Source organism: Mustela nivalis (assembly GCF_964662115.1).
Source record: "Mustela nivalis genome assembly, chromosome: 12".
In the NCBI taxonomy this organism is placed as follows: Eukaryota; Metazoa; Chordata; class Mammalia; order Carnivora; family Mustelidae; genus Mustela; species Mustela nivalis.
Genome location: NC_139031.1, coordinates 52,427,630 through 52,455,006, shown reverse-complemented (window position 1 = coordinate 52,455,006; position 27,377 = coordinate 52,427,630). Strand labels below are relative to the sequence as shown.

The 27,377-nt window shown below is 34.5% G+C and overlaps 1 protein-coding gene across 6 annotated transcripts in view; it reads left to right on the top strand.

Moving 5' to 3' along the window:
• The window catches only part of ITGB8 (integrin subunit beta 8), an 80,586-nt gene extending 57,845 nt beyond the window's left edge, over positions 1-22,741 (top strand). For all 6 annotated transcript variants that reach the window (XM_082693832.1, XM_082693835.1, XM_082693834.1 and 3 more), the window contains 7 exons: positions 3,137-3,226; positions 6,973-7,107; positions 9,468-9,873; positions 12,246-12,471; positions 13,713-13,819; positions 17,034-17,197; positions 17,292-22,741. In XM_082693832.1, coding sequence (XP_082549958.1) covers positions 3,137-3,226; positions 6,973-7,107; positions 9,468-9,873; positions 12,246-12,471; positions 13,713-13,819; positions 17,034-17,197; positions 17,292-17,414 — 1,251 coding nt within the window. In that variant the 3' untranslated portion in view covers positions 17,415-22,741. The remainder of the gene's footprint in view (positions 1-3,136; positions 3,227-6,972; positions 7,108-9,467; positions 9,874-12,245; positions 12,472-13,712; positions 13,820-17,033; positions 17,198-17,291) is intronic.
• The last annotated feature ends 4,636 nt before the right edge of the window (positions 22,742-27,377 follow it).

The window sequence follows — 27,377 nt, the reverse complement described above, 5'->3', positions numbered from 1 at the left end:
GTGAACAAAGTAACAGATTCCATTTATTGAATACTAACTATTGTCAGGCACTGAGTTTACTAAATTAACTCATGTAATACTCATAACAATGAGGGAAGTATTACCAATTTAAAGCCCATTTTAAAGATAAGGAAACACATTCAGAGAGGTTATGTACTTGACCATACCTTCCTAACAGCTTAAGTCCCATGCTCATTACTTCTCAGCCTAATGGTTGAATTTCAGGAATGCAAACTGGTACAGCCACTCTGGAAAACAGTGTGGCAGTTCCTCAAAAAGTTAAAAATAGAACTACTCTGAGATCCAACAATTGCACTAGGTATTTACCCAAAAGATAAAAAAATACAGAGTTAAAGGGGCACCTCCATGCTTACAGCAGCATTATCAACAATAGCCAAGCTATGGAAAGAGCCCAAATGTCCATTGACTGATAAATGGATAAAGATGTGGTAAACATATATGATGGAATATTACTCAGCCATCAAAGAGAACGAAGTCTTGACATTTGTAATGCCACGGGCAAGCTGGAATGTATAATGCTAAGTGAGATAAGTCAGTCAGAGAAAGACAAATACCTAGATGATTTCATTTATATGTGGAATTTAAGAAATAAAAAACTGATGATGATGAACATATGGGAGGGAGGGAAAGAAAAAGAGAGAGAAGGAAACAAACCCTAAGAGACTTTTAAAGATAGAGAGCAAAGAGAGGGTTGATGGAGGGAGGAGGGTGATGAGTATTAGAAGGGCACTGGATATGATGAGCACTGGTGTTGTATGGAAGTGATGAATCACTGAATTTTGCTCCTGAATTGTATATTGCATTGTATGATAATTACCTGGAATTTAAATAAAAAATTGAAAAGAAAAAAAATAATGGGACTGTAACTTAAAACAACAACAACAACAACAACTTTAGCATAGAGAAAAAAATAGTTGAATTTCATATTATTGTGTGGCTTTTTACTACTTTAGCCTGGTCCTTCTCTGCTATGTGTTATTTCTTATTGTTGTTGTTGTTATTAGCTTAGCAGTTTCTCCCTAGTCCTTTAAAAAGATTTTCATTAATAGATAAAACCATAAGCCAGGTTTATTATTAACTGAATTATGTAAAACTGTGAATCAACAGGCTCAGAAGGCCTGACAAGTTCTGCCAAAAGTCCTGTGTATGCCTTTACAGTCACCTACTTTGGCTGCCCAGAGATATTTTTATCAACCACCTTCATCTGGGTTGTTACAGCCTCCTAACCTGTCTCCTAAATTCATCCTCTACCTGGATGCAGAATGATCTATTAAATCACAATTTGTGACCAAAGTTCTCCCTAGAGCAAACTATCCCAGTGATTCTCTCCAGAATCAAGTCTTTAAGGTGGCATATGAGACCATCTGGTCCCTACTTGCCTCTCATACCTCCCCTTATTCTCTGCCTTTCACCTCTCCCCCTAGCTTGCTTTTAAGTCTCCTGTGCACACACACTCACCAGGCCCCCTCTTTCTTTGTGCCTTTGTTCTTGCTACTTCTTCCTCTTGCCTGGAAGTCTCTTCCCCTTATTACTTGGCTCACTCTTCGTCATCCTTTAAGATACAGCTCATGAGTCACTTCCTCCAGGAAACAATCCTGACAGACTTCCCCAGCCCTCAAATGCTTGCTGGGGATCCCTCTCATCAGGGTCTGTGCATTACCTCTGCTACTTCATGTGTATATTGTTTTTTGAAATTGCTATACTTGTGAGGTCCTTAAGGATGGGAACTCCAAAGTGGCACATAATAGGTATTCAGTAAAGGTTAGATAAATGCCTTTTAAAAATCTGTGAGTGCTACATTTTACGTATTACCTAAGATACCAAATTGTTAATGTCCAAGTAGTGGCTGGCATATAGCAGGAGCTTATTGATACTTGTGTATGGTAAAATGAGTGTACAAATGGATTTTAAGACTTTCCATAATCTGATTGCTTAAAAGTACTCAGCCTTCAGGTCAGGATCCCAGGGTCCTGGGATCAGTCCCATATCAGGCTCCCTGCTCGGTTGGGAGACTGCTTCTCCCTCTCCCATTCCTCCTGCTTGTGTTTCCTCTCTCGCTGTGTCTCTCTCTTTCTGTCAAATAAATAAAATCTTTTTTTAAAAGGATTTTATTTATTTATTTGACAGACAGAGATCACAGGTAGGCAGAGAGGCAGGCAGAGAGAGGAAGGGAAGCAGGCTCCCTGCTGAGCAGAGAGCCCGATGTGGGGCTCAATCCCAGGAGCCTGGGATCACGACCTGAGCTGAAGGCAGAGGCTTTAACCCACTGAGCCACCCAGGTGCTTCAGTAAATAAAATCTTAAAAAAAAAAAAAAAATTCAGCCTTCACTCCAGTCAGATTGGTTTCTTCTCTTTTCTTACTTTATCTAGAACTCAGGTAAACCTTTAAGCCTTTGCTAATTCTCACTTTCTCACTAGGAATACCTAGAGTTTTCTCCATAATTGTTCAGTGACATCCACCAAAAATACCCACTCCATGAAGCTTCCACTAGTGACAATGATTTTTTTCTCCATTCTGGGCCAACTTGTCCTAAAGGTCACTCCATGGAACAGTAGTTCTTCATATTTACATATGCTACATGAGAAAAGGGTTTTATAATTTGAAAATGTTGGAAATGCTGCAGCAAATACTGCTAAATCATTACCAAGACTTCTCTGAACCTTTACTTTGCAAGTGTGCATTTTGAGTATCTATGTTGAAGAAACCATATGCAGAACTTTCCAAAATGTTTGCCCTCACAACACTTTTGATAACTATATTCCATGGAACATGGGACATTACTTTGGGAAATCCTGGTCTGTACTTTGATTGGGTTTTTAGGTCAACATGTAATTTGTGGACACATACATGCTCACACACATACAATACACACACTCCCATTTGTAGTCTGATGGTGGTTCCATGGTGTAATGGTGAGCACTCTGGACTCCGTAGTCTGGTGTATGTGGTCTGGTGTCCTACTTGCTTGCTTATATTTTTCTTGTATCTTATATTTTTTTCATTCATGTAATGGCTCACCTTCCACCTGTAACTCTAAGAATTTTTAATATTTGTTAATTACTGAGCCACTGTATACTACTGTCATTAAGTAAATATTATTGGTATGTTTTCTAGGACCTGCTACCCCTCTTGCCTGGCACCATTGCTGGTGAAATAGAATCAAAGGCTGCAAACCTCAATAATTTGGTAGTAGAAGCCTATCAGGTATGTATATATTAAACACAATTTTTTCATATAAACTTTTAACCCCAGTTTCTATGGCAAGATACAAAATAGTACCCTATCATCTTGAGAGGAATCATAAACAGAAAATTAGGTTAAAAATTAGAAACCTGAATTAGCCCTGGCTCTATCACTAACTAGCCTTGTATCCTTGGGAAAGTCATTTCAGCTTTCTTTACCTCACTGTCTCATTGACAATAAACTCAGGTCAGGCTACGGGCTATCTGAATTCTTTTCTAAATGAAATGTTCAATAAGTCACCAAATCATGTATCAAGATTACTGAGAGGACTCTGTTGGAGTCTCTTAGATAAATTACTTGATTGTTTAATCAGTTATTTTAGCAATATTATCAAATTAGTTTGATTAAAAGAATCACCTTAAGAGGTATACTGTTTTATTGAACTGACAGTTGTATGCTATCCCTAGTCTATCAAGAGTGAGTGCCAAATGCAAAGATTTACAGAAACATCTGCTCTCTCAGCATAGGTCATTCCTGGATAGAATAATCAGTGTTAAGATATTGTAATAATTGTGATTTTTACTTTATTTTTTTAAGATTTTATTTATTTGAGAGAGAGAGATAGCAAGAGACAGTATTAGCAAGTGTGGGGGAAGGGAGAGGGAGAAGCAGACTCCCCACAAACAGGGAGCCTGATGTGGGACTGGATCCCAGGACCTGGGATCATGACCTGAGCTGAAGGCAGATGCTTAACTGACTTAATGTAACTTGATTGTTACATTAATACCACTGAGAAACATTACTTTCCATTTGTGACCTCATTTAATCCACACAACCAATCCATAAGGAAGATGTTAGTACTCCCATTTTGTATTTATAGAATCTCAAAGAAGCTAAGCAAGCTAATCAAGGGTAAAAGAAGCAAAGAGATCAGGACCAGAACCCAGGTCCTTCTTAACTCTAGGCCCCAGGTACTTCCTTCTGTGTGGTAACACCTGTTTTTCTTTCTTTCTTTCTTTATTATTATTATTTTTTTTTTACAAAGATATGCTTTACTCTACCTTGAATGTATGGACCTCTGATAAAGTCTCACTTCCCAAATTCTCTGATTGTCTTTTTTACACAGTAGAGATGAATAGTGTACATAGTAGCCCAAGCCTTATGAGAAACCTCTGGCTTCTCTTCTCATTTTCTCTATGCAGCTCTGCCTTCTCCTGAGCACAAAAGGAAAGTCAGGAAGTAGACAGGGAATAGAAAATGAAGGACTTGTTTAAACTTTATTCTTTTAAAAGAAAAATAACCGTGTGAGGTTTTTTGTTTTTGTTTTTTTGTTTTGTTTTGTTTTTTGCCAAGGAATTGTTCTATGTCTGAAAACTACATTAGAGAAAATAAGGAAGAATATCTTTTAATTATTTTTATTTCTTATTGTTACAAAAGAATATTAGGATTGGGGGAGCTTCTTATCAAGGAGGATCAAACATGTACAGTTCATTCCCCTATGCAGTTTGTTCCCAGGAATAATCAAAATAAGGAAGGAATGTACAGTCTTAGAAATCACCCTAGTTTTTATAGTATGAACCCACTTATTTCTCCAGACAAGAAATTTCAAAAAATAAACTGACAAACTTGTCTGTGTGTCAGACTGTACCAGTGGAAAGGGAACCAGCAGTATTTGGTTTTATGTTTTTTATTTGCCCAGAATAGATATCCATTGCCTTAGCTAACTGCAGTTCAGATTAACCTTAAACAATGGGAAATATTAGCAAATTCAATAAGACTGACTCTCTCTAATTAATCTCCTTAGGTTGTGATTCTGTTATTTTTTTTAACATATGCGTATATCTTCAAAATTCTTCTGAAATATTATTTTGTCTTCACAGTCCAACAGAAATAATTCATAATTCATTGAAGAAAAAGAATAAAAATATTTCATTCTAACTTTTAATTTTTTGCATTTCCTTTCTAAGAATTTTATAAAATTACACATAAATTTAGTGCATGGTGAATATTACTGCATTTTGTTTTTTATCTTTTACATCAGCACTGCCACTAGAATTAAGATTAAATAAAAATTGTGACTAAAATAACTTAAGCTGAAATTAAGAAATGAAAAATAAATTACATTGAATATAAATAATTGTATATTAAAAAAATCTGCCTCTGTACTTGTTAGATATTAAAAAGGAAACTTAATATTGTGTTTGAGCCTAATTTCTAAACTTCAAAACTGGGCAAAATTTTTAGACATTTGTCTTTACACCTGCTTAAGCGAATAACATTAGTATAACAAGGTTAACTTCTTAAGAGAAGGAACTCCAGAAGGCAAATTGAGAACACTCATTGTACTGGGAATTTCCTTCTGATCTTTCAAACCATCACCCTATCAAGACCATTTATATACCATTGCAAGTTTCTGTTGGCTTGCTGAGAATGTTCAATTAAGTGATTACAATGGATGAGCTCTCTGGGAGATTTTAAAATGTGGCTAATATAGTCTTATTGAATCCAAATAAAATTTACTGATTTGAATAAGTATTTTGTTCTAGATTTACCACCATGGTCCATTATCAGTCAGTAAGCATACATCTCTTTATCAGTTATACAGTTGAAGATAAAAATTTACTCAAGTAAAATATTAGAAGCCAATAGGAAAAAACTTTTCTTCATATCCTGCTACTCACTCTTTCCTTAGGTATATACTTCATCTTTTTTGTTTATAAGGTAAGGATTTTTACATGTGGTAGACTGTTTTATGAGATAAAATACACACAGATCTTCAGTATATAGTAAATGTAGTTAGAACTTTTGGAACCAGAGACTATGCTGGAAGAAATTTGTGTGTGTGTGATACATGATAAACTTTATATAGCTATTTTTTTAATAATTGTAAAAATAAGTGAATGGTTTTCTGTCTAGTAAGTGGTCCCATTTTCGTATTAAGGATTAGAACAAATGTGACACAGGCAAGCCCCAGGGACTTGACAAAAATCATAGGCCATTGTTGGAGAATTTACAGGACCATATCAGGCAGATAATTTTTTAAAAAATTTTATTTATTTGACAGACAGAGTTCACAATCAGGCAGAGAGAGAGGAAAGGAAGCAGGCTCCCTGCTGAACAGAGAGCCAGATGTGGGGCTCAATCCCATGACCCTGGGATCATGACTCTATCGGAAGGCAGAGGCTGTAACCCACTGAGCCACCCAGGTGTCCCAGGCAGATAATTCTTATGCCTACAGTATAGAAATGCCCTCGCCAAAATTTACCTTTCAATTTTGTATTAATAAGGTATTTCAGTTTTCATGATAGCCTAAAGTGTTTCAAACAGAAATGCTTATTTGATAGCTGAAATTGTCAGACATGTGTTCCAGATTTTAAGCTGTTAAAAATTTACCCTTGTGACAGTATAGGTGTTCTCAGTGTTTTATTTAAGTTTTGTCACAAAATTTAAATACTGTTGGAGTTAAAATGACTTTGTAACACAAGCTGAATGAGCAATATCTTTAAAGTCATCAGTTGCATAGTCATGGAAAATGTGAAAAAACAGAACAATTTAAATGCAAATGGTCTAATCCTTCAGTATTTCTTATGTATCTCAAATACAATTGGGTCATTACATGGAAACACTACATTTATTTATCCTTTTATGGAGGTAGACTTTGATTTCATTAAAAATTAAATCTAGAATGATTTAATAAGCTTGCCTCTGCTTAATTGCTTACATTTGAAACTTTTGTGATATACAATCAAAACATGATGTCTCTGCAGAAACTCATTTCAGAAGTCAAAGTTCAGGTGGAAAACCAGGTAAAAGGCGTCTATTTTAATATTACTGCCATTTGTCCAGATGGGACCCGAAAACCAGGCACAGACGGATGTGGAAATGTGACAAGCAATGACGAAGTATGTGGGTGTACATTCTTCCCATTTAAAATAAACTAAGTTGTCTGGCATGTTTTCTCACAGAAAAATCAAATCATTCTGGAAAACTTTATTTACTACGAACTCCAAGTATCTTATTTAAACACTTCAAAGTAATTTTTATTGTCTCTTTCCAAAGTTCCGACTTGTTTTAATTCCACTGACTATTCTATCAAACTCTCAAGTTAAATATATATTAAATACTTATTTAATAATAATAACTTTAAACTTAGGGGTCACAGCCACTGTATATCAGGAAAGCACATCTCATCAAACAAGCAGTGTTTACACTTATGATGATGATGATACCTTTCTGGTTTCAAATCTGAAAATTCTCAGAATAAATTTGAAATCAAAGGTAATAAGCCACAGAAAAGAATGGGAGTGATGGAGCAGTTGATAAAGGTTAAGAATTCCAAAATCTTTCATGTGTTATTGTCCCAATAAACTCAAAATGATCTAGGAAGAGGTGGGGGCATTTGTTTACAATAAAAAAGAAGTGTTATTTAACTAAGAAAGGATAAAATGGGGGGGGGGGGGAGGGAGGGCCCAGATTATTGCAGTGTTAGGAAATAGGACCAGGAGAGATAGGGATTCTCCCCGTATTGACATGATAGAGAGCAAACACACAGAAATAAGCTGTTAAAAGGGAACTCCTATTAGATGCAGTGATTTTCAGTTGCTTCATTTTTAAATGATCTGTTCAGACTAAAAGATTTCTAATCCTTCTTCTTTTCATCTCTAAAGTTCTGGGCTATATGTTTCCCCCTTGGAAAATTTAGAACCTTTGGATAGTATAGTTGCTCCAATTGAAATCAATTATTGCTAGTATCTGTTTCTGTAGGTCTTGCATAATCACTTCATGGATTTTGTTCCCAAGACATTATGTACCAGTTTATAAAATATATATATTTGATTTCCATTAAATATAGATAAACTTTGTGCTAGGGTAAGTTTCTGAGAAAGGGTTATCCTCTTAGTAGTTCTTCCTTTCAAAATCAGTTTTGTCAGAATGATTTTCCTTACTGCTTACATTTTTTTTTCCTTTTCCTTTGTCTATAATCCCATTTCCCCCTTCACTTTCAACTAAGTAGTATAAACAGTTTGACTTTCAGAGTCATGTGACCTCTTAATTATATAAACCCCAAGTTTTGCTCTATTAATTTTGGCAATGACCACATTATCTTACACATCTGTTAATCCTTAACATTCTTAAAGACAAAAAACATCTCAAATACAATACCAACTGCATTAATTTTATTATTATGGAACTGATTCTAATTTCTCATGCAAATATGTAATATATAAGCCTGAAGTTAGATATTTTGTATCTTGTGTATGTATGTGCATGTGCACACATATATCTGTGCTAGGCTTTTTGGTCGGAGTAGAGATACATATATATATCCACTCCAACAAAAATGGCTATCACAAATTATTTTTACGTTTTAATGGATCTCAGTCTAAAATGGAAAAAACCTACAATCTTATTTGCCAAAGTACCTGAAGATCATAAGATAGGCTAACAAATAGAAAAGACACATTATACCCATCATGTCCTGCAAAAAAAAAAAAAAAAAAAAGAAAAAGAAATAGAGAAAGGAAAAATTTGGCAGGATCTTTTCACAAGGGGAAAAAAACCCTGCCAACTCAGATCTTTAGTTGTGGGCTCACATCTCCTGAGACAAATGTATGACCTAGTATTGAGATCTTAAGATCTAAGAGAGTCCTAAATCTTTTTCCGTTAAGCAACATCAGAGAAAGCCTCGTGTTTTCCCTCATTAACACCATATATAAAACTAAAATTGAACTCTGGAACTTTACTTGGGCCCCTAGGAAATAGAAACAAAAATAGAAATTGTTCATCTGAACATCCTATCTCATGGTTATAAAGCAGGAGAGCAGTAGTTCTTTATTTTAGATTATTTGATCTCTCCCTTGTGCCAAATATCCAATAACCCCACATTTGAAGGAATTAATTCAGGAGATGATCTGTTCTCTCTCAAGTTTGCTAAAAACTCAATGGAGGACATCAGTTAATCATTGGAAGAAGAGTGGGCATTTCAAAATGGGCTTGAACCCATATTCATTTAATGGTACAATATAGACAAGTAGCAGTCATTGCTTCCTTTAACTCTCTAGTTTATTAATTAGGATATAAATGAAATTAAAAAGGGATGTTACATCTACCTCTGAAAGAGTGTGTATGTAATTTATAACGTATTATAAGTTTCCATAAGATGGCACATTAATGATTCAGAATATCATTAATAGATATAATAGTGATGATAGAAATAATCAGGACATATAAATATATTTTCTTTCCTCCCCCCCCCATTTAGGTTCTTTTCAATGTAACAGTTACAATGAATAAGTGTGATGTCACAGGAGGAAAGAGCTATGCAATAATCAAACCTATTGGTTTCAATGAAACCACTAAAATTCATATACACAGAAACTGCAGCTGTCAGTGTGATGACAGGAGAGGACCTAAACGAAAGTGTGTAGATGAAGTTTCTCTAGATGCCAAGTGTTTCCAGTGTAATGAGAATAAATGTCATTTTGATGAAGATCAATTTCCTTCTGAGAGTTGCAAGTCACACAAGGATCAACCTGTTTGCAGTGGTCGAGGAGTTTGTGTTTGTGGGAAATGTTTATGTCACAAAATTAAGCTTGGAAAAGTGTATGGAAAATACTGTGAAAAGGATGACTTCTCTTGTCCATATCACCATGGAAATCTATGCGCTGGTAGGTATAAATTAATACATACATGCAGTTTTTACTAGTAACTATTAAACTAGCATATATGTTTAAGTACCTTTAAATTACACCTTTATAATTACTAATCCTGAATCTGAATTTAATATTCAAAGTCTATGAAATTAGGGCATGGCAACAGATTTATGGCACATGATTCTGGGTATTTAGAATTTAAATTATTTTGTACAAGAAATACTTCAAAATAAAAACCAAAAATTAAATGTTATTCTCAAGTATGCCTTGATCTTATAAAAATATATACCCAGAAAAGGAAATTAGTGATGATGTCTGGCAGGCTTTCTATAATCAGAGTATTCTTCTAGAAAGACCTGATTCACTCTCCTAAGTGGTCACTCCCTCCAGCTTGCTCAGAGAATAGTGAGCTATATAAGTTTCCTTTCATTAGAAAATAATGCATTATTACAAATGGTATTATAAATTTGTAATAACTTAAACCTTTCCAGTATATTTTTGGAACACCAGTAACGAAATTATCAAAGGACAGCATTCTCCAAGAAAATGCTGGTTTCCTAAGTAATCTAGAAGATTAGTACCAGAGGCCACACGCAGACAAAGTTTAAAAATGAAATAATTTAAAACAAAAATATTAAAAGTACTTTTTGGCTAATTCAGTTTACTGCCACCTAGAGGTTAGATTCTAGAAAATCTGTGCAACATTTGAAGTTTAATACAAAATGTTGTTTTTAAATGAATCAATTTTTCTGTGACATTGTGCTGAATCCATTTATTGCTAAAACAGCTTTTTAATGTTTGGGTTTGATAAGCAAATATTAAATTACTGATTAACTGAAATATTTCACTGTCATAACCATAAGGAAAGTAACAAACCCATACAAATTTTCTATTCTTGTATAAACTAGAAATATGCAATGGAAAATTGCCTTTTTATTCTGCTATATACATGAAACATTTTATAAGCCAAATATTATTCTGCTGTACCTGGTATCATTGATAGAATGGATTATAGGTGACTTAAGAACAAACTAGCAATTATCTTCTAATTTGCAAAGCTAATCCTAGTTGGAACAGGGAAGAAGAAGAATTCTGATATCCCACAACTATTGATCTGCCAAAGAAGCTTGAAATACATTGAGAATCCCAGTCTCTATTTATAGTTAAATATCAAAAGTCAATGTACTAGCCCTCCTATATGACTATACTACTGGCCACAGGCAGTTGAAAATCTGCTTTGAATTATTTGTGTATAAATTATAATTGAAAACTATAGGCTGACAAATATTTTCTTCACTAGTCTCCTTTGAGAATAAAAACACATGTTCACAGGTCAGCTGGATAGGATTAGGCGTGCAGCCTATATATAGGGAACAGGGTCTGGCAGGCATTTGTGTGGCCTGGACCTCATTAGTTTTAACATTTAGCAATTGAGTTGATCCAACAGTAGATTCTATGGAACAGTTACCCTGTGAGGTGCTTCTCAGTAAGGGAGGGAGGGAAGAAGAGTGGGAGAAGGTCGGGAAGCAAGAGAAGGATGGAAGGAAACGTCTGTGGCCACATAAGCTTGAGAAACATTATGTGACCTTGTAATATAGACTCCCTCTTGAAGATGTCTAATTCATATAAGCTTACTAAATTTTAGATGCTTTCTGCTGTCTAAAATCCATTTAAGTACATATAACCAGTGTTTCCCTTCAACTCATTTGTCTGCATGCCCCCAACCCCAACACACAAGTGTACCTTTGCACACACGCACACACATTTAACACACATACCCCACCTTGCCTTCTTTCATTTACGACCTAATAAATGCTCACAGCCTACTGGAGGACATGCCCTTCTAACCTGTTAAATAATGTCCTGATGACATGAAATGATTAGTTTAACTTCCCCAGAGAACTTTAAAACGACCCGAGCAGCATTGAAGCCCTATAGGGGTTTGCCTCAAAAACCAGAATTATCCCAGGCCTTCAGCAATCATGAGAGACTACAGGAATAAATTTTGGAAGCTATTAATCAAATACCCCTATTTTTCGGATTTTAAAACAATTAACATTACTTCAGCCTTTGTAGCTTTTTTTATTTTTGTGTGTTTTTAATTTAAAACTGAATGACCAGTGACCTGCAAGTGGCCAGGCAACCACCACAGCAGAGATGTCACAACTGTCAGCACAACACTTAGCATCAGGAGATTCTCTACAACGGAACAGCTTTGAAAATGAACACTCCTAAACCCTAGCATCGTTCTTATCAGACGAATAAAATGATGCTGTTCCATTCACTTGATCATCAGTGTGTTATCCTGGAAAATGGGAGAGGATTTCATGTTTGGAAACACTTCACAGACCAGTGGCCCCAATAACTTCCTGGAGTGTCTGTTGCAGGGCATGGAGAGTGCGAAGCAGGCAGATGCCAGTGCTTCAGTGGCTGGGAAGGGGATCGCTGCCAGTGCCCATCAGCATCAGCCCAGCACTGTGTCAATTCGAAGGGCCAAGTGTGTAGTGGAAGAGGTACGTGTGTATGTGGCAGGTGTGAATGCACGGATCCCAGGAGCATCGGCCGCTTCTGTGAACACTGTCCCACGTGTCACACAGCCTGCAGTGAAAACTGGTATGTGTTCTCTGACTCCAAACATACAGAAACACACATAAAGCAGTTCTTCATTATAGATGGGTTCATCCTTTTTTTATTTTGCCTTCCTTAACCTTAGAAGTTGCTGGATCTTCTCTACTAGGTAAGTTGTTATCATCATGCTAAAAAAGAACTGAATGGGGAATTTAGGAATTAGAAAACTTGAATTTGAATTTTTGGCCACTAAATAGATAGTTGTGAAAGCATCAGAATTGATCTAGGCATTCACTCCCTTAGCTTTTTTGAAATAGGTTTGTTGTTTTAAAGAATAATATTCAGTGTCCATTTTTTTTTCCCCAACTTTATATATATAACTGATATATAACTTTGTTTACACAAGGCTTAAGGTGTGCAACATGGTGACTAAAATATTAATGAGGATTATAATAAGACCTGATACAGTTCCATGACAGAACTAAGTTAGATGATTGACATAAAACAAAAATAACCCAACTTTTGTACTTGGTGCGTGATAATCTAGAATAAATGTTAGCTATTATTACTGGGTTTCTTTTATTTTTATAATTTTTTTTAAATTATTTAAAAAATAAAGAATGATAGTGGCTATGAAGCACCTCTGGAAATAAGTGATGGATGAGTAAAAGGTGATATGTTAATGAAGGTGACATTTTGTGTCAGTAACTAATTTCCCAGAAACAGTTTGAGCCTGCTCAAAGATCACTACTCTAAACATTACTGTGCCTTCCAATTTGTTTTATTCAAAAATTTTAAGACATTTACTTTCTCAGATTGGTAGCTCAAGTAAATTTTTAAAATTATACATAGCAATTTATGTAACTCTCTTGGGGATGCAGTACTTAAACATAATGTTGAAGTTATTTCTAATGAACCCAACTGAAACTTGAACTGTGTATTCATTGCTAAACTTTTCTAATAGTATAATATATATCCTCTAAAATACTTTTGTGGGTTTTATTTGTGATGAAAGCATCTTATACATTTCCTACTTCTCAATACAGAAAATTCATTATTTTGATTTTATACATTAATAAAGTATTTCTAGTGGCTAGAATATAATTTTTCCATAGTATTAAATTCAGCCAGTATTACAAATAAATGTCATGGCTTTCTTTCCCAGCTTTACATGGCTGCTGTCTAAAGCAGTACTATTCAATTTTGATATCTTATTTCTTGCAGAAAATACCGAGAGCTACAACCTTTTCAAAGATTAAATGTTTCACTTCTTTTCATCCTTATAGGAATTGTGTGCAATGCCTTCACCCTTACAACCTATCTCAAGCTATACTTGATCGTTGTAAAACCTCATGTGCTCTCATGGAACAGCATTATATGGATCAAACATCAGGTAAACCAAAGCTTAAAATACACTGAAGAGTATCTGCAGAGAATCACATTCCCCAAAAGGGCCCATAATTAATCATCCTAAAGAAAGGACTAACTGCTTCAGTGTTTTCAGTCATCCAGAAATGGTACTCTATAAAAAGCAGCTGAGTATATTTGCCATGGATTGGCTGAATTACTACATCTCCCATCCAATTACCCAGCTAAATTCTCATGCTGTGCCCCTCTGTGGAAGTATACCAAGCAGATTTACTACAAGGTCTCAGTGAGCCAAGAGTGGAAATTTCCTTACAGATAAACTATGGAGCCTTACTTATCTTTCGTAACCCAAACTTGCTTCCAGTTACAACGTTCCTCATGTAAAACCAAAATTCACTTTTCTGTTTCAGGTGGAGCCAAAAATCCTAAGTAGCAATGATCTGCTTTTGCAAAATATATAACTTAAGAAGGGCCATTCCTTTCTGGTATTTTCCATTCTGATGTAAATATAATTTACAGGTGAATGATTATAAATGCAGCATAATGGAAAAGGCATGAAACTTTTAGTCTGAAGAATTTGGTTTAACACATGTCCCTTTACACAAATAGACAAGAAATACCAGCCCTCTTAAAAAACTTGTCCGAGCCTCAGTTTCCTCATCTGTAATAAAGATAATAATACCAAACTCAAGGAATTGTAGGTGATTAAATGAGCCAGCGAATATGAAAGAAATGTGTGAATTAAAAGATTATATGCAAATGGAAAAAACATGTGAAAGCTGTGTTCAAAGACAATTTTCAGATAAAAATTCATTAGAAGCCAAAAGCCAGTACTCTACTTGGCTCAGGTGTAAGGTGTTAAAGTACACATGAATTAGAAATTAAGCTTAGGGGCGCCTGGGTGGCTCAGTGGGTTAAGCCGCTGCCTTCGGCTCAGGTCATGATCTCAGGGTCCTGGGATCGAGTCCCGCATCGGGCTCTCTGCTCAGCAGGGAGCCTGCTTCCCCCACCCCCTCTCTCTGCCTGCCTCTCCATCTACTTGTGATTTCTCTCTGTCAAATAAATAAATAAAATCTTTAAAAAAAAAAAAAAAAAAGAAATTAAGCTTAGAAATAATTAGAAATTATGTCTTCTTTGAAGACATTTCTACTGCTACTATTATTTTTAGTCTCTTCTCCAACCTATAAAGACAATTCCAGCTCGTAGACTGCACAGAAGAATGAACTTTCTCCAGTTTTGTTTCCTTCTTCCCTTGTATGCACAGTGATCTTAGCCCATAATGAATTTGGCTTTGAAAGGAGCCCATGTGCTGCCAGCTGGGGCTGCAGCAATCACTACAGAAAGCCAAGTGCCTTCTCTAATAAATAGAGCCCTTACTGTCAACATGTCATTTATTATGTTAAGTAAACAAACCTACTCTGACCTAAGTGTGGTTACAACAAGTATTCCCTAAAAGCTCCTTAGGAAAAGCCCTTGCTTGACCTAAACTAAATGAGAGGCATGGCCAAGGCTAAATGTTTGTCTATCCAAATGACATTCTAAAATGCATGCAGATTTGAGCCAGAAAATGTCCTCTATCCTAACCCATTAGAAATAGTTGTAAAATTTATTGGTAGCTAGGGGGCTCCCCTCCCCTTCACAACTATGGTGGATGGAGAGGGAAAGAGGACTTGTTAGCCACCTCTATTATCTATCCACTCAATCACACTTAAAGGGTGTTCTTCCAGTCTTCTGGCTAAGCTCCTCCTAGGCAAGAAGCCAATAAGTGGGATCAAGACACGTGTCCCCTTTAAGGATCTGCTTTAGCTGATTGACTAGTTCTAAATCAGCCAAGGGAAATGACAGTCTGTCAGGATGAAAGGCATGCTTGCCATAAACCTGAAGGTCACTGTGTTAGACTCGAAGGACACCACCTTTGAAATAAAGCATGCTGGATTCTCCCTGTGTGATAGACCAGTAACAACAGGAAATATGTGCTTACTTTTGGTATTTCTATTCCAATCAGTAGTTCTCTGGACTCCCTTTAGCCTTTCTTTCAAGGAAGCTTATCACTGACCAAAGAAAGCTGAGCTCTAAATGTTCCCACTTGGAGAGGAGCCCTTGCCTCATTTCTGAGTTCTTGGCTTATTCAAAAGCATTCTTGGTCATCCCTGCGAATTCAGACACAAATCACTCATGTATGGGTGACCGCTTTTCTCAATCTTGGCAGGGCCCCTCCCAAAAGGCCCTCTCAGAGAGAACTTCAGGCATTTAGGTGAAGTCCCCAAAGTCTGGAGAATAGGAAGAAAACACATGCCTCTTTAAGCCAGGAGGAAATTTTGTGTATCTGGGGCAGCTAGTGAATTCTGTGGAATACTGGCATATTGTGCAATGTTCCTCTTAGATTAGGGTAATACTTCTGGCATCCACAGAGCCTGCAGACTTTCCAACTAAGGTTTGCCAAAGGTCTGGTGCTAAAACAGAGACTTAGTATGCTCCTCCTCTTAATGCAGCATTTTCCTTTCATAGCTAGTAATTATTTGTTCTTGAAAAAAAAATACACAGTGGAATTTTTAGAAGCAAAATATGACAGATTTCGTTGACAAGTAAAAACTAAATTATCAAAAACTGAGGAAAGAGATTGGCATATTGTCCTGAGCTGGACACTCCTATTCCCTAGAGGCTACATGTTATATTAACAGAGATTTATACCACACTTTCAAAGGAAATACTTATTCATCTATTAGAATAGTACTGATTTTAGCTTCTGCAGTTGTTTATTTTCCATTACTGATGTGCAATGAATGAAAAGCAAGCATAACAAGAGAAACATATGTTGATACACAGAGCCATTAAATAATTTTTAAATCCTGTTTTCCACTTAATGATCAACAATGCACACCAGAAAAACTGCCCCTCTCTGACATCAATAAAATTGTATTTGGTTAAGGAATTTGGGCACATTCCAGTTAATTCAATTAAAGAATCAAGCTGCAAAGAAATAATATTTTTGAAAACTTTAATTGTGGCTATTCTCCAAAACAAGGTATTCTCTTGGAAACATTTTAATAATAAATGTGCAATAAAAATGACAGTTTACTTTTTAAATCAATAGTAATGACATTCTTCTGTTTCAAAAACGTAGATTTGCAAATATCTCTGGTCCTCTGAATTGAGATGAAGAACATTGTTTGCTTGTTAGAATCCTTTGATTTACTCATTCCAGTTTTTAATCCACTTATTTGTTTGCTTTATTACAGAATGTTTCTCTAGCCCAAGCTATTTAAGAATATTTTTCATCATCTTCATAGTTACATTCCTGATTGGGTTGCTTAAAGTCCTTATCATTAGACAGGTGATACTACAATGGAATAGTAATAAAATTAAGTCTTCGGCAGATTACAGGGTGTCAGCCTCAAAAAAGGTCAGTGAATTCTAAAAAACAACTACTATCTGTATGTCATTGTCTACTTTCAATATTTAGATGGTTAATTAATAATATTTTTTTCTCCACCAAGGACAAGTTGATTCTGCAAAGTGTTTGCACAAGAGCAGTAACCTACCGACGTGAGAAACCTGAAGAAATAAAAATGGATATCAGCAAATTAAATGCTCATGAAACTTTCAGGTGCAACTTCTAAAAAGATAAAAGTCCTTTATGGGGAACTGGATTTTTAATAATTGCTCCTAAAAACATATAATTTTAGAAGTCACAGGAGGAGACAAACTGTTCTAGATCATGCTGGTTGCTGGCTGTCCACTTGAATGAAGACTGACAAGCATCCTCATCATCATGTGACTCACATCGCTGCTGAATTTTTCAGAGAAAAATGTGTCTTACTACTGTTTGAGACTAGTGTCATTGTAGCACTTTACTGTAAAATATAACTTATTTAGATCAGCATAGAATGTAGATCATCTGAAGAGCACTGATTACACTTTACAGGTACCTGCCATTCCTATGCTTCCCAGAGAGAGACAATGCTATGTCACTACAAGGGTACAGTAATCCCTGCACCAAACATGCGGATAAAAAAATAAAAGGCAGTTATACTACTGTTGCCACACACTTCAACACTTGGCAGTAAAGAGACAAGAACATCTAGATGAATAAATGATTAGCGTCTCACTTATTCAAGAGGTTAATAGATAAAACTTTAATTTTGAGGGATATTGCTTTGGAAACTGAGTAGTGTTATGCATGTGTTTATGTTTTCTGCTTCTTACAAGATACTAATTTCAACATTCTCTCTTTGCCTTTATATTTTTTCTTTCTTACAGGATAAGTTTATATATGTCACAGATGACTGGATTATATAAGTGCTAAGTTACTACTGCCATAAAAACCTAATAATACAATGTCACTTTATTAGAATACTGATTTTTAAAGTTGAATGTTTAATAAGGGACACTGTAAAGTAACATCAAAATCAGACAGCTTCATTGTGTGTAGACGTGGAGTCTTCAATACCCTCTTACCTGAAAAACTGGATGTTTCACCATTTCATTTGTCTAATCATCAGGTTGAAGATCACAAGGCATTTAGAAACTCTGCCTCAAGCAAAGTGCCATATTCTTTAGTGAGTTCTCTCAGATGTTTACTTCAAGTAGACATTAGCATTTTTCTAATTAAAAGCTATATTAAGCTATATTATTTTCACCCTTCTGTGCAGCCTAAAGAGTTCTTTTCCTGAACCACCTAAACCGTACTCACAAGAATTTTAAAAGTATACGATTGGAGGAGGATAGACAATATCTTAGAAATAAGCTAATTCATCCTTTTACTTAAGGAACTAAAGCTCAGCAAGTTTAGATGATATCTCAAAAAACACCCAAGTGATTAAGTGGTAGCCTTTGAAGAGAACTTTTTATCTTCTTATTGCGAGGCTAGTGTTCATTCACAGTATCATGCTACCTCTTGAATCTTTAAAATATTTCATTGGAAGTATATTTCAATGTGATTAACTGAAGTCTTCAGTAAATGGACAAGAGAAAATTCCAAAGCAAAGCAGAAAAGCGTAACTCAAACTGAATTCCATGATTGGCTTCCAGTCTTTCCTGCTAATCAGCTTCTAAGAGAATGCTGCATGGCCTAACTACAGGGAAATCCATTCACACCACAGCTTGTGAGTTGTGTAGAGCTCAGCCAGAGAGCCTGACACGGAAGCCATGAGCTTTTACCTTCCCCCATGGAAACTTCTTCACAATTACCATATCCCTACAGACTCACTGAGTCTGATTTTATTGGCTATAAGTCCAATAGTCCTGTGTGTAGTACAGAGATTTGCTTATGAAAACAAAAGGAATTTGTTTAAAATGTTTTCTTATGATTAACTCCCCAAATTTGTCTTCCAGCACTTGAAGAAAAGCCAGATATTTGGATTTTAATGAAGACTAATTCCAACCCCATATTTTACCCCAAAGAGGATTTTAAAACATATAATAAGTTGTTCTGGAGCAAACAAGCACAGCAGCTCCATTAACTGTTCCCTACAGCGAAACCATTATGATGTTAAATTGAACTGTATTTCCTTCCCCAATGAGACTGGGGACAATGACATAATTCAGTACTGTGACTCACTTGTGTAAGATACCTTTGATCACCAAGGATAACATAAAGATCATATTCTGCAGGCTGCCTATCACACACAGTATCCATTTTTTAAAGAAAAATTGGATACCTGATAGCTCTCCAAAAGAAAAAAGTGGAAAACATCCATTCATTAAAATGCTGACAGTTAAAAAAAAAAAGAACATTATAATGTTCCTAAACTAATCTCCATGTGGAATGAATTATCCAAAGGAGCATAATAAAATGAAACTCTTAAAAATCAAGGGTTTATATTTTTATACTCTCACTAGTTTGCACTAATATAATGGACCAAGGCTGTTATCATAGGAAAAGACAAACTTCCAGATAGGCAGTTCAATGCTTGATGATGATTGTAGTTATGCTTGTGATGTCTTGTGCTTCCTTTTTTTACTTAAAGACCTAATTCTTAAAGATTTTAGAGCTTATATTTTACTTGAATAATGGATATTTTCCTGTAAAATGGCTTATGAGAAGAGAATTAATATTTGACTAGCTAGAATTAATTAATAGGTAAGGGAGAACAGGGTATTCTTATTCTTAGATTAAATAATTTATGTAAATAGAGCCTATTTTCAACTAATATGACCATAGGAGCCTTTTGAGATTTGTGATATTAAACATATAATGAAATTTTAAATAGTTAACAAAGAACTTGAACAACAATTTTGGTACGATAGCATTTTTGTGCTCTAAAGTACGTAATAATTTAGAAATGTGATATATATACACTACAATATAACTGTATGCATTTTATTTCTCTGGGGAGATCTTTACACCATAGTGTACATGGATTTATAAACATTTGATATCTTTTTTAGACACTTATTAATATGTATGAAGTCATAGACATGCTCTGCAAGACTCAAAAATTCACTTAAAAATCTGATTATGTACTGAATGTTCAGTGTAGCTGTGGTTTATAAGGATAAAAAATCTAAGATTAACAGAGTAGATTTATTTGGAGGCAAATTTTTCAAAACTTAAAATTGGTAGATGCATCAAATACAACACTTCACAAAAGGATAAATTCCAAATTTTTAAGAAACATTACTTAATTCCATTAAAAATATTCTTATGTATAACAATAAGTATCCATGAGACACTGAAATATGAGTATGATGAAGTACAAAAATTTTTCTCCATAGAATTATATTCCTTCTGGTTACAAGGTATAGTAAATTAAACTCAATGACTTTTCCTTCCTTTCCTTGCTTCTGGTTTTCCTACTCACTATTCTTGAGATTGCCCTAAAACTCTGAGCTCAATAAGGCTTATTGTAAAAAATGACTCAAGGTAATGGTATAAGGGAGTTCTTCATTTCCAAAAATCTCTCAATGATTTCAAAATTCATCATGTAACTGAACCAAGACATACACATTAAAAACTAAGAATTTAAAATTTTCACAACCATTTGAGCTTCTTTCAGGTCTAAAGGGTTTGCAATCTGTATCTTTAATAAAAGTATTGAGTGAAATATAGCTATTTGGGAGTTCAATCATGTGTATTTTGTATTCTGTTTTAAATACTTAATATTTAATTCACAACTCTCCTTATTTATATTGACCTTAAGAACTCCATTTCATTCAGTGCAAACTGAGATATATTTTCAGAGAAGTATAAAATTAGCATTCTTTCAGATCATTTCATTTTTCTTTATAATTACTGTATGGCTAATTTATTATGGGTAACTATATGTATTCATATTTCATTGATTCTAAAATATCTAGTTTTGAATTCCACATTTCTAAAATTGTAATACATCTTAAAATTGGCATCTTAGATGCAGTGTTTGAAGTTGTACTTGAATAAGTATTAACTAATTCACCTTTAAATGTTCACGGGGATAAGGACACTCCTTTTTCTTATAAATATATTTGAGAACCCATTTATGATAATATGTGAGGCCAATTTTCAGTACAACTGAATCACATACAACTCATCAAGAAGTCTGTCTGATTATGAACTCAGACCCTATAGATCTTTAGGTTATAAAAGCTCTTTCATATTCCTATGTATACTTTATGCTAGTGGCTATGATTTCAGCAAAACTAATTGATAAGAATGGGTGGGTTTCTCCCAGTTTTGCTAACAAATTTTTAATCTTTCTATTCCTTTCTAAAGAATACTTTCATATGATCATCTCACTTTAAACAAAATTAACTGGAAAAATATAAGAAACCATCATAATTAGATTATGTAGCATCTTGTATAACTTATATCAATGACAGAAGAAAAATATGATGCAACCAATCAGTACTGTAGGAAAAAAAATTTCCCTTCAAGTCCTCTCATTTTTTTATACTTCTTTCTCATTTCTGCCTTTTTGACTTTTTTCTTTGGCTTTGATAAATTTACCTTCAAGCCTATATAATGACTGTCATAAAACTGCATACTTAAGTTATTTGAATTATATGAAACAATTGTTCAGCTATCTGGGCAGCTGTTAATGAAATATCTGAGAGTAATAACACTACTCTTTTATCTACCTGGCATACTTTCCTGCATAAAATCTATCTTTGTTAGCTAACTCTATTAATCAGATTTCCAACCTCTGTGACCTATTTCAGTAAAAATTATTTAATCCATAAATATTAAAAAACAAAACAAACAAAAAAAAACAAATGCAGTTATCAAGCATATAAATTGTGATTTGTGTAAAGAACACTTACTAACTTTACACTGTATCACAGATAAATGTGATTTTGATAAGAATTCCCCACAATGGCAAAATTTATGATATAGAAACTTTAAGAATGTTGAACATGAAATATTTTAATTCTAAATTATAAGAAAATATAAATTTGCACATAATATAGAAAATAATTTTGTGTATATTTAACATAACTTTAAAACTATTTTACATTTACCAGTTACTTCATTAAAGTTTTTAAACATCTGCAAAAATAATTTAGAAATGTTTTTAAGTTATCAGTAACATAACATTATTTGTTTCATTTAACAAGAATTGTCTTTGTAAAAAAATTAATATAGAGTATTTTTAAATTAAAATATTTGAATTTAAAATAGCTCTTATGAAAGAAATTCTCATTAAAAAAGTTTCTTACTATTTCTGGCTTTGAATTATAAGTAGTTAAATCACCTTAAATGATGCAGAAAATTGGGGAATAAGATAATTTCAGAAAATATACTATGAACCTGTTCATGCAATTCTGATTGACTACTAACTTCTGTTTTATGTATTTATTAAAGAGCTGACACTGTAGTTTGTTGTGAGATGTTTATTTTTCTAACAGAGCTTATAATAGTTATGACAAAGCATTTAATTAATGCATCATTCTGTTTAAAAGTAGGTATTAATCAATATGAAATTTTATGTTTTAAAATAAATATGTAAAGATCTAAGAATGCACAGAATACTTCTTTGTTTACCATTGTGTGTTACATGACCCTCAGAGCTGCCAGAAAATATCATATTTTCATACAAGGAAATTTAATATCATCTGTACATTGTCACTGGTAAAGGAAATTATATAATTCCAAAAAGCTACTTCTAGAAAGTTACAGAGCCAATGATAAAGATGTGGGGCCATTCAAATTTCTCTCTTTGCTTTTGATAGCTGCCCAAAAGTGAAAGCAGAAAGAACATCCAAATTACAAAGAACTGAAAAATTAGCTAAAACATATAAGTCAGGCTTTTTTTTTTTTTTTTTTTTTACGAGCCAGAAACTACCATCAAATTGATACAAATGTAAGATGTTCATGAACTTCAATTGCCCATTTTTGAGAGCCATATTTTAACAACTGAAATTTACAGAATACCCTTATGTTGTGATTTTCCTCTGTTTAACCGAGGGGCAAGAGTAAAGCAGATGAGGGGACAAGTTAAAAGTCAAATAAGACATGTGGACAGATTGCCTGTCATTAAGGAATTTCAATAGTTTGAAGGAAAAGGTATGTGTAGCACATCTAGAACAGTTGCACTGGGAAGATTAGATGGAATCTATCACGAAGTCTCACAAGGACTTTATTTTTGAGAATTCACCCCAGATGGGTTCAGACTACAGTCTTTGAGGCTCAGAATCATGATTCTGTTATGAGCGCTGTTTGGCCCCATTCTTCCTTTCCACCTTCAATAACAGGATCCAAGTTTCAGTAGAGCACATATCTAAGACTTAACTACCCCAGACTCTTTTGCAGCCAGACGATCAGAGGACTAAATTTTGCTGGTGAAATGGGAGAAGAGGGAGTATATGCAAACTGGATCTCACTTCCCCTTTCTCTCTCTTTGTCATCTGGAAAAATTGGAGCAGATATATTGGCCAAGGAAGTCCTATGCTGAAATTGTCAGAGCTTCCCCATCAGCCATCAGCTGCTTACCTCAAGATTGATACCTGGTAGGGAAATAATTCTTCTAGCTAAATGACTACATTTGATGTTATAACAGTTGATGTTATAGCAGATAATCTACACTCTAACAAAGTGTTCTTTATATAATTATCTCACTGAATCTTCAGCAATTCTAACTAGCATTTCCCTTGATTTTTCAAATAAGAAATTGAGGCAAGAAGGTGTTAAGGACCTTGTATAAATACACATAGCCAGCAAGTTGCCAAGGTAGAATTTATGCCCAGATCTGTTTTTGTCTCCATAAATGACTGATTATATGTTCTTTGAGGATAGATTTTGCTAGTTTAACAAATTTTATTAGTTGAACTATGTCCCCATGCCCCCCCCCAAAAATGTGCAATAAATTAACTTGGAGAGTTAATGTATGTGCAAAAGTAATACAGAGAAAAGAGTGAATAAACCTTAAAAATGTTTATGTTGGGGAGGTTTGTACTGGTCTAAGGTACCATAAGAAAGCATTTCAAGTTGTAACAAAAATTGCTAATGGATTCATGTTGGAGTATATCAAAGTTGGTCCACAGAGGAGAGCATTTGGCTTGGACTTTGAAGGAAAGGTGAGGGTGGATATATAGAAATGTGATGTCAGGGAGAGTTAGGGGAATGGTAAAGCTGATAAAAGTGAGAATTCCATGTAAGAACATCAAAATCTTGTTAAGATAAGCACTGGATAATAAAAGGCAATAACCTACAGGTCCTAAGCTATGAATTTGACTTCCAGGGTTAGAAGTTTGAATTTTGGCTACTAGGAAAATGCAAGTCCTAAAGTTTGTACATAGAAAAGTGATATTATTGGAATTATATGTAGTTATCCATATTATATGGAATTATATATAATTACATATACTCACAAAAACCAAATATAATTTCTTAATTAAACATTAATTTCATACCCCCTAATGCTGTCAATACTTTTTAATACTATTAAGGTTGAATCACTATGATGTACACCTGAAACTAATATAACATGTGTCAACTCTACTGAATTGAAAATTTCTTTTTAAATATTACTAAGTATTGGGGCAGCTGGGTGGCTCAGTGGGTTAAGCCTCTGCCTTCAGTTCAGGTCATGATCTCAGGGTCCTGGGATCGAGCCCTGCATCGGGCTCTCTGCTCAGCAGGGAGCCTGCTCCCCCACCCCTTGTCTGCCTCTCTGCCTACTTGTGATTTCTCTCTTTCTGTCAAATAAATAAATAAAATTTAAATTAATAAATAAATATTACTAAGTATTAATGCTATAAGATAATTTTTATACCCAATCAAATACTATTTAGTACTAATGTAAAAAAATTGGAAGTAAACAAAAGCAGAAATTAATTCAAAATCCAACTTTCTAATATCACTTTCACATTTAGGTATATTTTCATTTTATTTTTCTATGTACTTTCCCATTTTTGTTGTGCAAATAATGCATATTTATTATAAAACATCCAAAAATACTTACGCTCTACAATTCAAATAAATACTACTCCAGTCTGACCACCAAGCATTGACCATCTTATTTTCTAGAGATATATACATGTTTGTATCTAAGATAGAAATATGCTATGAATAGTCAAGTACAAAAATATTTTTTATTCAAAAGCACTTCAAAGTTTTTCCATGTCAAGTTTTAAACAATCTTTAACGTATATATTATTTCATCCATATAATGTGCCATTATCTCTTATATTTACTAAGTAAAGAATGAGCAGGATATGATATCAAACATAAAATATTGGTTAAACTTCAGTATTCAATAAGAGGAGACTGGGTGAGTAAGTTGTTTTAAAATGGGAAGGATTTGCATATTTATAATGGCAAAGAAGAAGGAGCCAATGCAGAGAGAAATGTTTATGTTGGGGAGGTTTGTACTGGTCTAAGGTACCATAAGAAAGCATTTCAAGTTGTAACAAAAAGGAGTCAATGAAATGAGCCTGAAGAATTTTTATGAAAAAGTAAAGATCCAGACCAAAGTACAAAGGGAGTGAATATGAGCTACTACTGCAAGGAAGATTTGAGAGAATTTGGGTACTGGCTAGATAATAGGTGATAAGGAAAGAAGTTAGTGGAAGAGAATTCCAATGCCAACTCTGAAAGTCACTATAGACTTCTATCCAAATAGAATAAAAGTTCCAATCTGGTCTCACTAACCACATCATTCTTGCCAATCTGTGACTTTTAAACTAAATTCCAACTTCATCAAAATATTTGGCCTGACAAAACTAAAGCTGTGAATTTTTTAAACCATGTCAACTATCATGCTTTCAAAATTATCAAAAGAAGCCTAACTGCAAGATAGGCAGTATCTCCTTTTAAGCAGTTATTTATATATGGATAATTTGATCATAATTAGAAGCAATGGTAGGCTACCCAAGAAAGATAAATGATTATGTTGGTTTTTTTTTTTTTTAAGATTTTATTTATTTACCTGACAGAGAGAGATCACAAGTAGGCAGAGAGACAGGCAGAGAGTGAGAGAGAGGGAAGCAGGCTCCCTGCTGAGCAGAGAGCCAGATGTGGGGCTCAATCCCAGGACCCTGAGATCATGACCTGGGCCGAAGGCAGCGGCTTAACCCACTGAGCCACCCAGGTGCCCCAATTATGTTGGTTTTTGACTTGGCAATCCTTTAGCTCTTATTCGGACTGCTGCATTATTTAGCACTTAGGGCCTGGAACTGTTTAGACTTCTTCCAGTGAATTGCTTTAAGTTTGAAAACAAAACAAAACAAAACAAAACAAAACACAACAAAACCTTCAGGCTACAGTGGTAAGAGAAAAACACTTTCTTCACTGGGTGTTATCATGCTCTGTGCTGTTTTTCCATTGTTATGACTACTAAATACATTCAAACCATCATCATCCACTTAAAACCTTAATTTGGCATTAACAACTTATTTTACATTTTCCACTATTAAATTATAAGCTGTAAGTCCATGGTTTTCAAGAGGCCGTCCCCAGATCTGCAGCATCAATGTCACAGGAAAACTTACTAGAAATGCAGATTTTTGGATTCTACCCCAAATCTTCTGAATCAGAAACTCTGGGAATGGGGCCCACTGATCTATGTTTAATACACTTTCTTAAGTAATCTCATGCATACCAAAGTTTGAGAGCCATCTCCATAAACAGTAAAAACTAGAATAAACAGACCATAAGCTATGGGTTATGCTTACTGTTCAGTACTTGATATTCAATACTTAGTACAGGTACTCAATAAATAAGTGCTGAGTGAGTCAATGATGTTCTGATTTCTCTGAGCCCCTGAGACATGTCCCTGAGAAAAGACTGCTTAAAATTTGCTTGTAATTTTTTATAGCTAAAATCAAAGTAATAAAATGATTGTCTGGCCTGTTATTTTAAAAAAATAAGGTTGACTTCAATTACTTTTTATAGCAAGCCTAAATCTCCAGTGTATGTAGAAGACTACATTAAATATTTTTATTATCTATAGCCAGTTATCATTTTCTATCACTGAAACCCTCTCTGTTCATTTCAAAAGCTATATGCCTTTATATTTGTATGCATGCATGAAACATCAAAGGATCTCAACCACTATCTTAATTAACAGGGAAATTCTAATATGGCCTGTGGAATTCCATCTTGGTCAGAGAACTAAATCTTCTCTTAATACTCTCATCCTCACCAAAGTATACAACTTCTCTCC